A 14,598-nucleotide genomic window follows, 5' to 3' on the forward strand; every position below is an offset into this window, starting at 1 on the left:
GATTGCCCTATCATATGTGTGTGCACATGTGCACAAGTGTGTGTGCATATGTGTTCATGGGTGTGTGGTATGTGGTGAGTGTGTATGTATGTGTGTGCATGTGTGTGTACCTCTGTGTGTGTGATATGGTGTGTGTAGGGGGGCTTGTGGACTCCAGAAGACAACTTTAAACATCATTTCTCATGTGCTATCTACCTATTTTTGTTGGGATAGAGACTCTCACTGGTCTGGAGCTCACTAAGTAATTAGGCTGTCTGGCCAGCCAAGCATCAGGGATCTGCCAGTTTCTTTGTCCTTAGACCTGAGGTTACAAGCTCACATCACCATGATTCTGGGGCACATCCGACTTGGGCTTTAGAGCTTTCAAGGCAGGCCCTTTACTGACTGAGTTATTCTCCTAGCCCCACATTAGTTTTCCTAAGCTTACCATTTCCTTTCCCTTCTTACAAAAACAAAAGCCCTTTCCCTCCCTGGGAAAGAGGGCTTCAATTCCGAGTTCTTGTTGAGGTGATTTTAGAACCACCGTGCTCAGTGCCACAGGATATTGTAGTAACTTTTCACAACACTCTTAAAGGCTCACTTCCTAAAATTGTCATGTCTGGAGAGCCCTAGATAAGTCAGCAAGGACAGAGACGTGATCACTTTCTCCTGCCCCTACTGTTCCAGGCAGCTATCAATTCTAGCTTATTTAGGCTGATCTATTCCCAGTACCCAAATCCATTTCCATATTATTACACCAAACTGGAAATTACAGAGGCTGTGTATTTCTCTGAAAAGTCTCCAATTTGGGCTTGTGACTTAGCACTGGGTTATTAGTGACATGCATCATTATTCTCAAGACACATTCTTGCTGTAGAATTTTGTCCTCAGATCCTCTGGAGGCCACAGCTCTGCACATCAACCTCTCCACAAGGCAGGATGTTCAGTTCATGTTAATGTGCCTTTACCACAGGCTTAAAATTAATTTTTGATCATTGATTCCTTGCATTAGCAGCCCCCTGAGCCTTTCTAGTGGGTAGAGAAACTTCATAGGGTGAGGCCGCAGAGTGAGTCAGTGGGCAAGCTGGAGTTAGAATGAACCAGGCTTTAATTAAGTAGGATCTCACAGGGCCTCAGAGAATCGGTGTTGAAGCTACAGCCATGAGCTGACAGGAAAAATGAGAATTTGATTTCTTTTTTTCTTCCCCCCCTCTCTGATATAGTTTGTTTCAGTCAAATAATTCAATTTAGGAAAAGTCAAAAATTCAAGTTGGGGAATGATACATGAAACCTGCTCAATTTTTCTGATTGCTTTATTGAATCAAAAAAGTAAACAAAAAGACTTGACTATTTACCTATTCCAAAACATGAAACTTCTCTCTCCAGGAACTCTCTAAGGCTTTGGCCAAGTGTATCATTCTATTCATTGCTTTGCCACTGAATATAGTTGAAAATTTAGAGACTGGAATTCCTAACAGGGAGCTGGAATTGCCTGAGTGGGAGACTCCAAGAGCAATGAATGGTGTAGCCACTTAGGACTGAAGGGACCTTGTCTGATTGTACTGATATTTCCCGAATGTGAAAATTGGATTGGGGAGTTTCATGTAAATTATCCCAATTTAATTGTTACCTTTTCCTGTGGGGTAAGAATTGTGATACCCATTTTAATCCTAGGCAACTGAGCTGGCGGGGGGCGGGGGGGGGCTTTGCATTAAATTGCAGTGAGGTTTTTAATTGGCTTATATTTCAGAGTTTTATTCTACATTTTCATATTCTAACAAGTTATCAACCTGAGGTCTCACTACAGTGTCTGAAGGCACCCACAGGAGTATGTATGTGAGCAATGTTTTTAAAGTTGTGAATGTGACAGGTGGCTTGGACATGAAACTCATATTAGTATCAGTGACTGATTCCACAAAGAAAAATGGCAATGATACAAAAAAATAATAACAGAAAAAGCAAAGACACAACTAACGTTAACTTAGGTCTTAGGATGTGTGCTATGTCAAGTATTCCCCACTTTACAATTCACCAAGTGTTCAGGTTTGTTACCTCGTTATCATTTTCATATCAATTCGGGAGAATGAATGCTATAATCTCATTTTACAGTTGGGAAAATTTGATGTTCAGAGCAATGATGTTCAAGAGAAATATAACATTAGCCACTTGTGTAATTTAAAAGCCCCTAGGATCCACATTAGAGAAGGAGATAGGAACAATTAAAATCAATTATGGTAATGCATTTTATTCAATCCAGTGTATCCAAAATATTATTACTCTAACATGAGATCGATATAAAAATTATTTTTTAAATGATTCACAAAATTCCTTGTATGACTCTGAAATCTGATGTTCTTACAGGACTAGCCGGCTTAGACTAAGCATATTCAGGGACTCAATAGCTGTAGATAGGTAGCTCTCGCTGATGGTTCGTGCAGGTCTAGAGACTCTAGTGTGAATTAAGAGCCCTGTAGACTCAGAGCGCTGTCCACACTCAGGGAAGCGTCAAGATAATTAGGGAGACCTTTGCTCCTAATCTTACGCGTGTGAGCTAGACTAACAATACAAATGGGACAAATAGGTGGACGAGAAAATGGCTTTGTGCCGTTCCATCCAAGTGTGCTCGTGCATTTTATTTTATTTTTCATACATTTTATGTGCAAGGTGGTAAAGGTATTGTTGAAGATCTTGCTAGTAAAATGTCTGGAATGGAGAAATCAGAGCAGGTTGTGATTCTTAGAGCCCCAAGAACTGAATTTGAACACACATTATTTCATAACTTTTTTGAGCCTGGTCACATTTCCAGTGACAGATTATGACCTAGAGAAAGGTTGTTAAGTCTGCATAGTATGTTAGCATTCATTAAGATAAGTTGAATGTTGTCTGCCTTTCAATAGAGGTAACCCTTAACACACATATGTACATATGCCATATGCCATTAAGGTGAGGATTTAACATGGACATACACTTCTATTTTGATTGCCTCAAGAATCTGATCACTAGTATTTCATTATAGTAAGAGATATGAGGGTTAGTATAGATTGTCAACCTCACAGACTCTGCAGTTACCTAGGAGACACAGCTCTAAAAATACTTGTGAGGGATCACTTAGATTAAGTGAGCTTTGGGCAAACCTGTAAGGGATTATTTTAAGTAGTACAATTGAGGTGTGAAGATGTACTTTAAGGGAGGGTGGCATCATTCCCTGGGTCTGGATCCTGGACTGTGTGCAAGGACAAATCTGTCTGAACATGGGCATTCATTGTTTCCTATCCTGGCAGCAGAAGTCATGTGACCATCTCCTTCAGGTTCCTGCCACCAGACTCCCCTGCTCTGATGGCCTCTATCTCTGAACTGTGATCCAAAATAACTTTTCTCTTCTAAGTTGCTTTTGTTATTTTATAACAGTAACAGGAAATGTAACTAAGACAAGTGGCATGAGGTCTTTGTGACCAAAATGTTAATGAGATAGAGCATCTCCTCAGAGCTTTATCTGAGACCTCTTGCTGGAACACAGGCCATTCAAAAGCAGGAAGGAGGTTGTTAAAGGGAACCAGAGGATGGCCTTCTCCATGGCCCCTCCATGTTCCTGTGAAAAGTGTAGATAGCAAAGCTGTCAAGTTATTAAGATAGTGTGGTTAGTTGGCCTCATATTACAGTCCTTACCTAGGGCATTTTTCATTTTTAATTTATGTGAAATAAATATAAATACACGTGAAAGGGAGTTGAGCAGAGGTAATCTGAAATGAAAGTGGTTGTTGGACAGTAGGTTTTCATACATCTGTGTGCCTTTATCGTGCCTCTCATGACAACCATGTATTATTTGATGATACTTTCAAAAGTTGGGATAAAGGGTAGCTCTCATGCCAGCCCTATTTACATTTTATAAAATTTTTAATGTTTAAAGAAGTATACTGTTTTTCATGTCCAGAAAAAAAGATCACCGTATTTACATACATTCTAATTCACAATTTAAAACATTTCACTGTTAAGCTTCCTCTCTCACCCCTCTTGAATTGATTTAGATTTTGTTTTAAAAAACACTCACTGTGTTATGTTGTGCTGGGTCTGCCTGGCAGCCTGAGAACCATTGATCAGAATGTGTTTAGATTTGACGGCTTTCCCAATTATGAATTGTAATTACACAGGATGTAAACACAAGTTTAAGTGGTTGTAAAACTGCTCCAATATTTGTTACACTATTAATTTAATAAACTGAATATTTTAGTGGGTCTTCATAATTACATATTGGTGAACAGAAATGTTTTTCACAAACCTTGCCATACTAGATTGGAAGGGACCCCCTACCCCCACCCCAACACCTTTCTAAAGGGAGAGAAAAAGAGTTGGAGAGTGGTGACACTAATCTCTTTGCCTCTAGGTGTTTATCACACCAAGAAAGCCAAAACAATTACTCAGGGCTTCATGGGGTAAATAGCAGAATGCTATTTCCTTGAAGGATGCTTTCTTGCAGTCTTTCTCACAGGCAGAGGGAAGCCGGTTCCTCAACAGGAGCAGCCCTTCTTAGGAGTGCAAATACAAACAAATAAAAATGACATTATATTGCCTGCCTGGGGACAAAAAAAAAAAATCACCTACTCTTAACAGATCTTCAGATGTGTGCTTCTCTGTCATTTTCTTTTATTCGAGTATGGTGGCTGCCTTGTGTAACAGACAGGCAGAGTAACAGACTATGTTAGCTCTACCATAGTACTGTCAGCAAGGAATCAGAGTACAACTTTGGCACGTGATGTCTTTAAGGGACTTGACACATGCTTGCCATACAGAAATTTCCATTTCTATTCACATAGAGGTAAGATATGCAATAATTATTTTTTACTCTCTCCAGTGAGTTTTTTTTTTCCAATGTGGAATTTCTAATTCTAATTAAATAATAGTTAAAATGACACCTCTGGAAAAAAATGGGACTATGTTAAGAAAATGGGGTTATTTTTACTTAGGATCCTCTGCAGTTTGCCTCAGCCAGCTGAGCTAAATCTTTAGTGTTAATATAATTGGGTTTTGTAGAATCATAATGACCCATTTTAGCAAGTATCATTTTTGGTTAATGAAAACATCATATAATTTTAAATGTTACTACTCCATTTTAATTCATCAATCAATTAAAGGCAGCTTTTGGGTGATGGGAACAAACTGAAGGGAGTGGGATTCCAGCAGTTACTAAAGGCTCAAGCGCTTTAAAACAGCCTTTAAAATTATTTAAGTCTTCTTGTAGAATTATTTCAGAACTCTCTCCAAAAATGTAGTAAGGGCACTGTTTTTTTGTTGGTTTTTTTTTTTTTCTGTAATAGAGCTTAAGTAACTGCATATTAGTCAATATTAACTTGTTTTTCCCAGATGTTATTTTCCCATTTCTAGTTAAATGCAAGAGTGTGGTTTATGCAAGGGCCAAGCCTGTGTCTTCTTTCCTGGTTCTGCAGAAGCATAATGAAGATGGTCGTCTGTGAGTCACACCACACCAGGTGTTGAGAAGAGCAGAATTTCTCTGTGTTCCTGAGACTGGGGAAAATTCAAAATATGGAAGTTGGCATGCTTATTTTTCTTTTCTGACATCATCTTGTGTTTGTGTACAGTTTATGTGAGAAGTTTGTTGGCATCCATTTTAGATAACTGAAGGGGATAAAACAGCTGCTTATAACGTAAGAAAGTAAAACTATAATTTAAATAAAAAACATTCTATATGGAAATTCGTCAAATGAGTGTTTGATGTTTCCTAAAAATATCAGTGAGAGGCTGAAGAGCATTGATTACATTTGCAGAGGACCTGGGTTCAATTCCCAGCATTATAACTATCTCTAACACTAGTTCTAGGGGATTGAATTCCCTCTCCTGATCTCTGAGGTACCAGTGCGCATGTGCACAGACACATGCAAGCAAAACATCCATATATAAGAAACAAATCAACAAATAACATTAATTACAATAAGCGCTGATTTCCTGAGACAAAAAGAATTGTTCATAGTTACACTTGTGTCAAAATCCCTGGGGTGTCACTTATTTGCTTTTTATTCTCATATATAATAAAAACTCTAGTTGGGGTTTCTTTGAAAAGCCTTCCGTTTTTTAAACCTGGTTGCTCATGTTGTTCCAGTTCACGGGTAAGTGGATATCAAACCCTCCTTATCAGGCTGGGAGTCAAAGTGGTAAGGAAAAAACTCACTTTCAGATTTCTGAAGCTGAAATTTTAAATCATACTGACTGTCAAATACACACAGACAGTTTCATATGTTATGATAACACCATGTAAGCCCAGGCTCCCTAGTGTCCTGTTCAATCCTATGAGCACTGAAACTGTTAAATAGATATTTTGCCTAGAAATATACTATAGGTGAAGTACAAAAGACCATTTCAACACAACATCACCCTTCATAATATAGGGTTTTTATAGTCCCATATTACTGGATTATTCACGGTGGGAGTATGTGTGAAGGAAATGAAAGTAAAGACTTGATTTCAGGGTTTCTATCTAAAGACTCTTAAGACTCCGGTGAAGTCACAGGTCCAGGAAAGGGTGAATGAGACACACCAGAAACTCCCCAACTGTAGAGTCCATGTGTTCTTCCAACCTGTGCTCAAGGGTGTGCACTACCTTTGTGCTGCCTGCCTCCAGGAGTTCACACCATCCTGTGGGGACATCCAACTAGACTGGATCGGTGGGGCAAACCCAAGGGGGGGGGTGAAAGTGGCCCTTAGGCTGGGTGATAAGTCAATCCCACTTCACAGTAGGTAAGACAGATGACTGAACTGGCTGTGAACAGCAACGTTTTTTTGTATAGTTGCCATTTTGCCTCCGCCAGCCCTTTTGAGTTTTATACACATCAATAGTGGGAAGAATGATGTTCCTACTTTGTCGACAGTGGACAGGTGAACTCATGGAATAGCTGGTTACCTCACTCTAAGGAACCTTCTGGGAAACAAAGCAAGAGCTGGGTCCTCAAATGTGGGCGTGACTTCGGACCCCCTGTTTGCTTCAGCCCTGTCTCAGGACAGAATATTATAACTTGGAAGAATTCTAGAAAGCAGAGAAAATCCCATAGGCTGACATTTCTTTAAAAAAATTGACTTTTTAAAGAACTCAAGAATCCAGATTAAAAAGAACATTTCATTTACGTCTGTTATATACCTAAAAGTGAATTTTTATTAAAAGTAGATCACATCACTCCAAGAAATTCAGAGAACTATATCTAAATACACTGAATGCAAGATATTCCTCATCAATTTAGATTCTTATAGCCTTATAAAGATAAAATGCAGATGAATTGATTTAAATCAGGCCTTCATTAAATTTCAGAATTAGCTTTTGGAATCCCATGGATTGAATTGTGCAGCTTCTGATTCCTGATCACTGTGACAAAGCTGTGAGTGCATAATGATAAAGTGCACCGTCGCCAGAAACCACACAGTCTGCCTTTGGTTTGTGCTAATAAACTATAAGACAACTTAAACTCCATCTTAATATAAGAAATCCATCTCATTAGAAGTAATCTCACACTCTGTATGCTATCAGAATTTTCATGTGTATTCTTTGGTGAGCTGGAAATATAATTTTCTATTTATGCTTCTAATGTAAATCTGCCATTTCTGGTTGGCCACTCTGGCACGAAGCCAAAGTGCTAATTTATTTCCATCTTTCCCTATTTCTTATATCAAAAGAGGCTGTTGGTTTGAATAACAAACATTCAATCGACTTGGACGTGGGGTGGCAGGCAGAACAGGCATTACCTGCTTACCTTTTATTGCCTTCTTTGAATTGGCTTTTCTGGGAACAAAACCAATAAGACATGCTGTTCCTTCATCTGGTTTTGACTCGGGTTATTTATCAGGAGACATTTCCTCCCCCTCGGTTCAGCACAGACTGGCAGTAGGGTGAAGAATTCAGCCTGGAACGAGGCTTCTGACCTAATACTGTCATAGGTTACTGTCCCGCCCAGGCACGTAGGACTTCATTGTCCTTAAGCTTCTGGCTCGGCCTCATAATTGTTTCTGATTCTGAGAGATGCTGCTGCTGACACATTCCTCACCTGTGGGGTGGCAGATGCTGGGGTAGAACATACTGTTTCGGCCCCTCCCCAGCTCTGCGGAGTTTCTCTCCCGCCCGGCTCCCTTTGCTGTCTTGTACAGTAATTGGCCTAATAAAAGGCAGAAACAAGAATTTATTACACCTTGGGCAGTACTTGAAACAGACTTTATTCTCAGGAGCAGCAGTTATGTCTACTTGCTGCTGTATATTTTGATATTTCATTTAAATACTTAGAATATATTCAAAGTCAAATTGCTAATCACTCAATTTCCCTGCTGCTGTCCTGGTTCCCCAGGTGGCCTCTTATGATACTCCATGTAAACACTGTATTTGGAAGGATACATAGATCAGCATCCCTAGAGTCACATGATCACCATAAATCTGTGAAAATAGCATGACTTAAAAATAAAAGTCTCTTAGTACTCCGCCAACAGGCTTTGGCATAATCTTGGCAATCACTTAGATATTTCTTTCTGTTCTTGCAGTTATAATTTTTTCCCAGGTGGAAAATAGTCTCATATTTTGCAGACGTTGTCCAAGCTAGTGACCATCAATCCATCTTCCTGGGCTACTAGAGCCGTCAGCTGAATGTGTTCCGTCCACACAACATCAGTGAAGCGAGTGTGAAACTATTGGAAGTTTGCTCCTTTCATCTAAGAAACGGCAATACAAATTCCTGATACCATTTATGCGGGAATTTTTATTCTTGAAATCTTCCATGTTAAAGCAACAAGAAAACACTTAGAATGTCCTTTGGTGGAATCTTATTACACTTGCTATATATGTAAACTGATATTCTTTGATGCCAGCACGCTCGTTGCCCATACAGAGAAATCTCTGCACAATGAAACAAAAACAAAACCAAAGAGGACACAAATCAAATGTCAGTCTTTGCTGATTCGAATTAGATACATCAACAGATTGTCTGGTAACATAAATTGGCAATAATACAAAAAATCTACATCTTACAGTATTTCAAGAAAAATAACTTCATTTGAATACAAAAGGATAGATACACTTTCTCTTTCCTCTAACCACTCTTGTGAAGTGGGTGTGAGCTGGCACTGGGGGTCTCAGTGCTGCTAAAATGTACAGGGGTATGACTGGCTTGCGCTTTTGGAGGGGGGTCTGTTACACATGTGTATCACTAACATCAGACAAAGAAATCTTTCAACCAACAAGGGTTACAGAGCAACTTTCACTAAAGCACAGGTTGGAAGGGATTCAGGGTGGCGTTGGGGGTGGGGGCTGAAGCAGGCCAATATGGCAGCTTGTAACAGATTTCCTTATACCCACAATGCACCTGACAGCAAAGAATGCTTCTATTTGGCTGGTCCACACACTGGGCAGAGCGGTACTAGGGTGCACCACGGTAGAGTAGCGAATGTTTTTTTTGTTTTGTTTTGTTTTTTTGTTTTTTTAGGTTGGTTGATCAGTTTGTTTTTGTCTTTCCTTTCTGGGGGCGCTCTCACAGCCTTCCCAATCCGCAATCGGCTCTGCAGCTGGCAATGAGATTTGCAGTGACAGTAGCAACAGCTGCCAGTTCCTCTGGAGTCAGTGATGAACAGTCTTGACTCCGATGTGCTGTCCAGGTCTGAGAGATATGGCTTAGTTCAGTTAGGCCCTCTTCGTTTGTACACTGTGTTGGAGTGGGTGTGCGTGTTTTCTATGTTAGTAGCAATCGCTTGGGTGGACTTTGCTTCCCCCACAGCACAGGCCTGTTGGAGGGCTGGTGTGACCCCCTAGAACACCAGGGGACTGGCTGTCCCCAGCAGCGCGGTCAGCAGCAGCAGAGCTGGGGAGCCCCGCGGGGGGACTCCCTGGCCGGAGTCGGAGCCACAGCTGCCTGCCTCTTCGCACCGCAGCTTCTCACAGAGGATGCCAGTGTAGGCGCCGGGCACAGGCAGCGCACGTTGTTGTGACAGGTCCCTCCATTCTGGCAGTGCAAGAGCTCATTGTCGCAGACATTAGCTGCAGAACGAGGGGAGGGAGGGGGAGGGGAGGAAAAGCAGAATCAATTTAAGTTCATCTGGAACATCATGTTTTCAGCTTTAAAAAAGAAATTCTCTATCGATCTTGTGTTCCCCCCTTCCCTCCACAAACTAAGCATGTGACTCCAATTTCCAAACAAATGTAGTTGGCTGCCTTTGTTTTGATCATATTAGGCCTTTTCATATAGTTTTTCCCCCCCTGCAATCTTGGTGAGTCTCCAGTTCAGGCTATCTAATACTGAGTAATGCAATGCTCCTGGTTTGGAAATTCTTAGGTACCTGGGACCTTTTGTGACCTCCTAGTTTTTAAAGGACAAGTGCCTGATACAAGAATGCAGAACCTTGAAGTCAGATGAGTGCTCTTTAAAATGCAAAGCAGTGTTGCTAAAATGACCAACAACCTCTAAGGTCAGGACATCCATCGCCCCTGCACCAATTCCAGTCTTTTCGTGCATGCAAAGAGGCCACAGGGAAGCAAGGGAATGCAGGGCTGGGATGTGAAAAAAGTAGCATGCTCCGCAGGCGACAGCCAGATGGGGAGAGGGAAAGCTTGTTTCGTGGGAGGCATGTGAGGAAGAGCAGTCACATTCGTCCCTGACAGCCCATTAGGATTTTTATTGCTTTGTAAATATGGGAAGTAGAGCCCAAGGTTACCTTGATTTGGGAACAGTAATAAATGCAACGGTGAAACCCTGATTACCAAAATTTCATTACATCCATCAAGGAACAGAATCAGGCTGGAAAATCAAGCTGCAGCTCCTGACTAAAATTCATTCACAGCCTCTGTCACACAACTTTCACCTCTAATAATTTCTCATACCTTCAAAATTCCCGTTATCCTCATTAATTCAATGTCTTGTATTCTCTTAGATAATCAAGGTTTCACTGATTTAGCAGAATGTTAAATAGAACCCAGGGAAATTAACACAACAACAAAGAGTAAGAGAGCCAAGAGCAGAGCGAACGGTTTCCAGCAACATATGCTGCTTAAGCACTTAACACATAGACCACTCTGGACAGAGGGCGGGGCACAGAGCAGAAAAAGGAGGTCTTTTTTGTAAAGGATAGCAGATTTCATTCAAAGAAAATGTCATGGCCCAATTTCTCCAAGGATGTCACATGGATTCACACACACACACACACACACACACACACACACACACACACACCCCACAATGGTGCTATTAAATATAAGCCATTTTTTACCAAGTAATTTCCTCCTTCCAAATAGTAACTCAGTAGATAGCATTTGCTTTGTCCATTAATCATACTCAGTACTCATATAGTCTTCAAGAGGGGCTTTGTCCACATACATAAACATATGAATGCTCTTGTGTATGAAAGGGTTGAGGAAAGGTGGTACTGGGCATCCACAGAGCTAATAATAAGGTGCCTAAACAGGGTCTAGTGTGACTACATTCCTCAACATTCCAGGGAGATGTAGAAGACAGGTGCATAATACATTGGTATAAATAGCACTAGTAAATTATTCATGTTTGAAATACTGATACACGAGGCAGTGTCACATGGATTATAAGCATCAAGCATACAAGTTGCCCCTCAGTGGGTGGCTGAGATTGAACCCAAATTGTGGTATTTTGTCAGTCATTTTTTTTTTTTTTTTTTTTGACATGTCAAGATCTGTACCTATGAAGCATGGTTCTCAAGCACAGGGTGATTAGCTGCTTGGACAAAACAGATAAAAGTCTTTTTTTTTTTTTTTCATTTGGAAAGTATACAGAGGTACTTGGGGGGTTTCATTTTGCTTACACATCAAGAAATATCTGTTTAATTGGGCAACATGGAATAAACAGATTCAAGTAACCATTTCCATTTAAAGTTAAAGATTCTGATCATTTCTTGTTCTAGGCAGCAGATTGCAGAATGGGATATTTCCTTTCATTTGGGCACTAGACATAGGGAAATATCTGTTCCATCAATATCGATAATTGCTTGCCTTGAATAATTGAGAAGAAATCAATAGTTAATTAAATATCACTCCCCTCTTTTTTGTGAAGCTATTTTTCTTCCTCTTGGACTTGAATGTAAAGCAGCTGTTGAGCAGAGGCTTTTTTTTTGTCTGAGAAGCCAATGATTAAGTTAAAATTCAATACCTTCCCTACATGTAAATAATCTGCTAGTTGTTTTGGATGGTTGTAAGAAATTTAATAAATACACAAGGAACAGATGCAGCCCAGGATTAATCATCTCATGGACTGGGGGAATGTATCTTGGGTAATATATAAACAGGGGAAAAAAATGGAACCTAGCATACATTTGATTATTTTAGATTTCACTATAAAGCACGTTACATTTGGGTTCTTGATGGTGCCTATCCTATTAAAATTCAACAAGAACAGGATTTTACTGTGCATACAGTACCATCTCATGGCTGGAATCACATGCTAGAAATATGCTTAAATCTAACTACAGTTCTTACCTGATGCTTATAACCTCATGCTCCATCTTCATGTCATTTAGTACCCAAATTCTGTTGGTTAATGAACAAACTAGATGGTTAAGTATCAATGAGCTCTTCTTCAGCATGTAAAACCTTGTACTAAACACCATGGAGACAATAAAAACAAATACAAAGCAAGGTCTCTGTTCTCATAGAGTTCTAATTTACTTAGGGAGATGAAATACATTCTAGAAGTGATCTAGCATTGATTTCATTAAAACATCCTTATTAGTTGCATCCACCGAAGTCATTTGCCAGTGCCTAGCATCCTGTCATGTTTTATGGGTATTACTCTAACTGCCATAAAAGAGTTCACAATTAGGTGGAAAATCAACAAACACAATCAGAGATATAGAAAAAGACCACAAAGTAAGTATTTGCAAAGTGTTAGGTGAACACAAACAATGGTGTCCATGATTTGTAGATTAGAAAAAATAATTATTATTATTTTTTTTTTTTTTGGTTTTTCGAGACAGGGTTTCTCCGTGTAGCTTTGCGCCTTTCCTGGAACTCACTTGGTAGTCCAGGCTGGCCTCGAACTCACAGAGATCCACCTGCCTCTGTCTCCCGAGTGTTGGGATTAAAGGCGTGCGCCACCACCGCCCGGCTGAAAAAATAATTATAGAAAAGGAGTTGTATTTGAACAAAGATTCACACAAGGCAGATATTGGTCAAAAAACCACCGTGGATAGGGAGACTTCATGAGTTAAAGCAAAGAGAGGCAAAGGGGCCATGTAGGTTATTAAACTATTTTTGATCACTGATTCCCCTTCTGGTTTTACAATAAAAACCCTACAGGTTGTCTGCTAGATTCCACCAACAATGGACCCCAGAGGGAACAGAGAAGGAAGGAGGGTGTGTGTGAAGCTATTTCCCTCTTCCCACTTAAGGGTTTGTTATAACAGTACTGCCCAGGAATGGCTCTTCATCTCAGCTTTGACATTTGGTTCCCGTTCTATCTTTACTCAGAACCAGATTCTCACTGAGCCTTGGAGATTCCTGCACCATCCTGGTAGCATCCCTCCAAGGGACTACTACAGGTGTAGGCAGACATCATCTCCCTTCAGAGATGTAGTACTAAAGTATATGAAGTCTCCTATTTACACTATCAATTTCTGGAAAGTACTCTTTCTTGTAATTTCCCAACCCCTTAATGATAGCTACTACCTGTATGAGCAGTTGCTTTCCAAGAGTTACTTTGGTGCCACGTTCTCATTTTTTAGTCTTCAAATACTTATTGTCCCATTTCTTTTAATAATGTTTCTCTGTTGAAATACCTAGAATAGCTTGTTTTCTGACAGTAACTAGACTAAGAGACACAAAGATTATCTCAGTGAATGATGAGTGGACTGCACTTGGAAGAGGCTGGATGCATATAGAAGAAAGGAGATTAGAATACTAGGGGCATTTTGGCATATATATATATATATATATATATATATATATATATATATATATATACTGAAGCTGTCAAAGGCAAATGAGTCATCTAGAGTTTTGAAAGAAAGAGAAAGATGGAATTAGACAAAGATAGACTGGTGAAAAGGAGACCAGACACTCAAAAGAATGGGCTCGGGCTAGGTTGGAGCAATGGAGAGAAGGAAGGGTGCGTCTGAAGGCAGTTTGCATAGCAAGTGTGACTGATGTTAAGGTCTCATTTCAGTATGTGGATAAGTCACAAAGAAATTTATTAAGAAAGTCCACTAAGAAAGGAGTTTAGTTAGAGAAGCCAATGAATATTTTTGAACTTCTCGACTTTGAGGAGTCTGTAAATTCTTCTAAAATATTTTGTTATTACTTGGAAAAATGACTTGGAGGTTCAGGAGACAGTTCATTATGGAGAGGGAGATGAGAACATGGGTGGTGAAGGTCATTGTCATCAAACACAAAGTACATGATTTCATGGCAGGAGGATATTAATCATGTCAAAAAGAGAGTGTCAGAGTCTCAGCCATATGCAGAGAAAGCAGCACCATGAAGAATGGTTGGAAAAGAAAAATGTCAACAAAACGCAGTGGTCACATGACTATGAGAATAATCATAAAAATACTTTCCTGTTATGGAAGACCATCTATGAATTAACATGTGAAGTGGAAGAGTAGGAGAAGTAGGGCACTTTGAATTGG

The 14,598-nt window shown here is 39.9% G+C and overlaps 1 protein-coding gene across 1 annotated transcript in view; it reads right to left on the reverse strand.

Annotated features, from left to right (window-relative positions):
- Positions 1–8,152: 8,152 nt before the first annotated feature.
- Positions 8,153–14,598, reverse strand: part of Ntng1 (netrin G1) — a 334,636-nt gene continuing 328,190 nt past the window's right edge. The window contains 2 exon segments of the mRNA XM_028879321.2: positions 8,153–9,914; positions 9,917–9,991. Coding sequence (XP_028735154.1) covers positions 9,763–9,914; positions 9,917–9,991 — 227 coding nt within the window. The 3' untranslated portion in view covers positions 8,153–9,762.

Source organism: Peromyscus leucopus, chromosome 6, assembly GCF_004664715.2.
Source record: "Peromyscus leucopus breed LL Stock chromosome 6, UCI_PerLeu_2.1, whole genome shotgun sequence".
NCBI lineage: Eukaryota > Metazoa > Chordata > Mammalia > Rodentia > Cricetidae > Peromyscus > Peromyscus leucopus.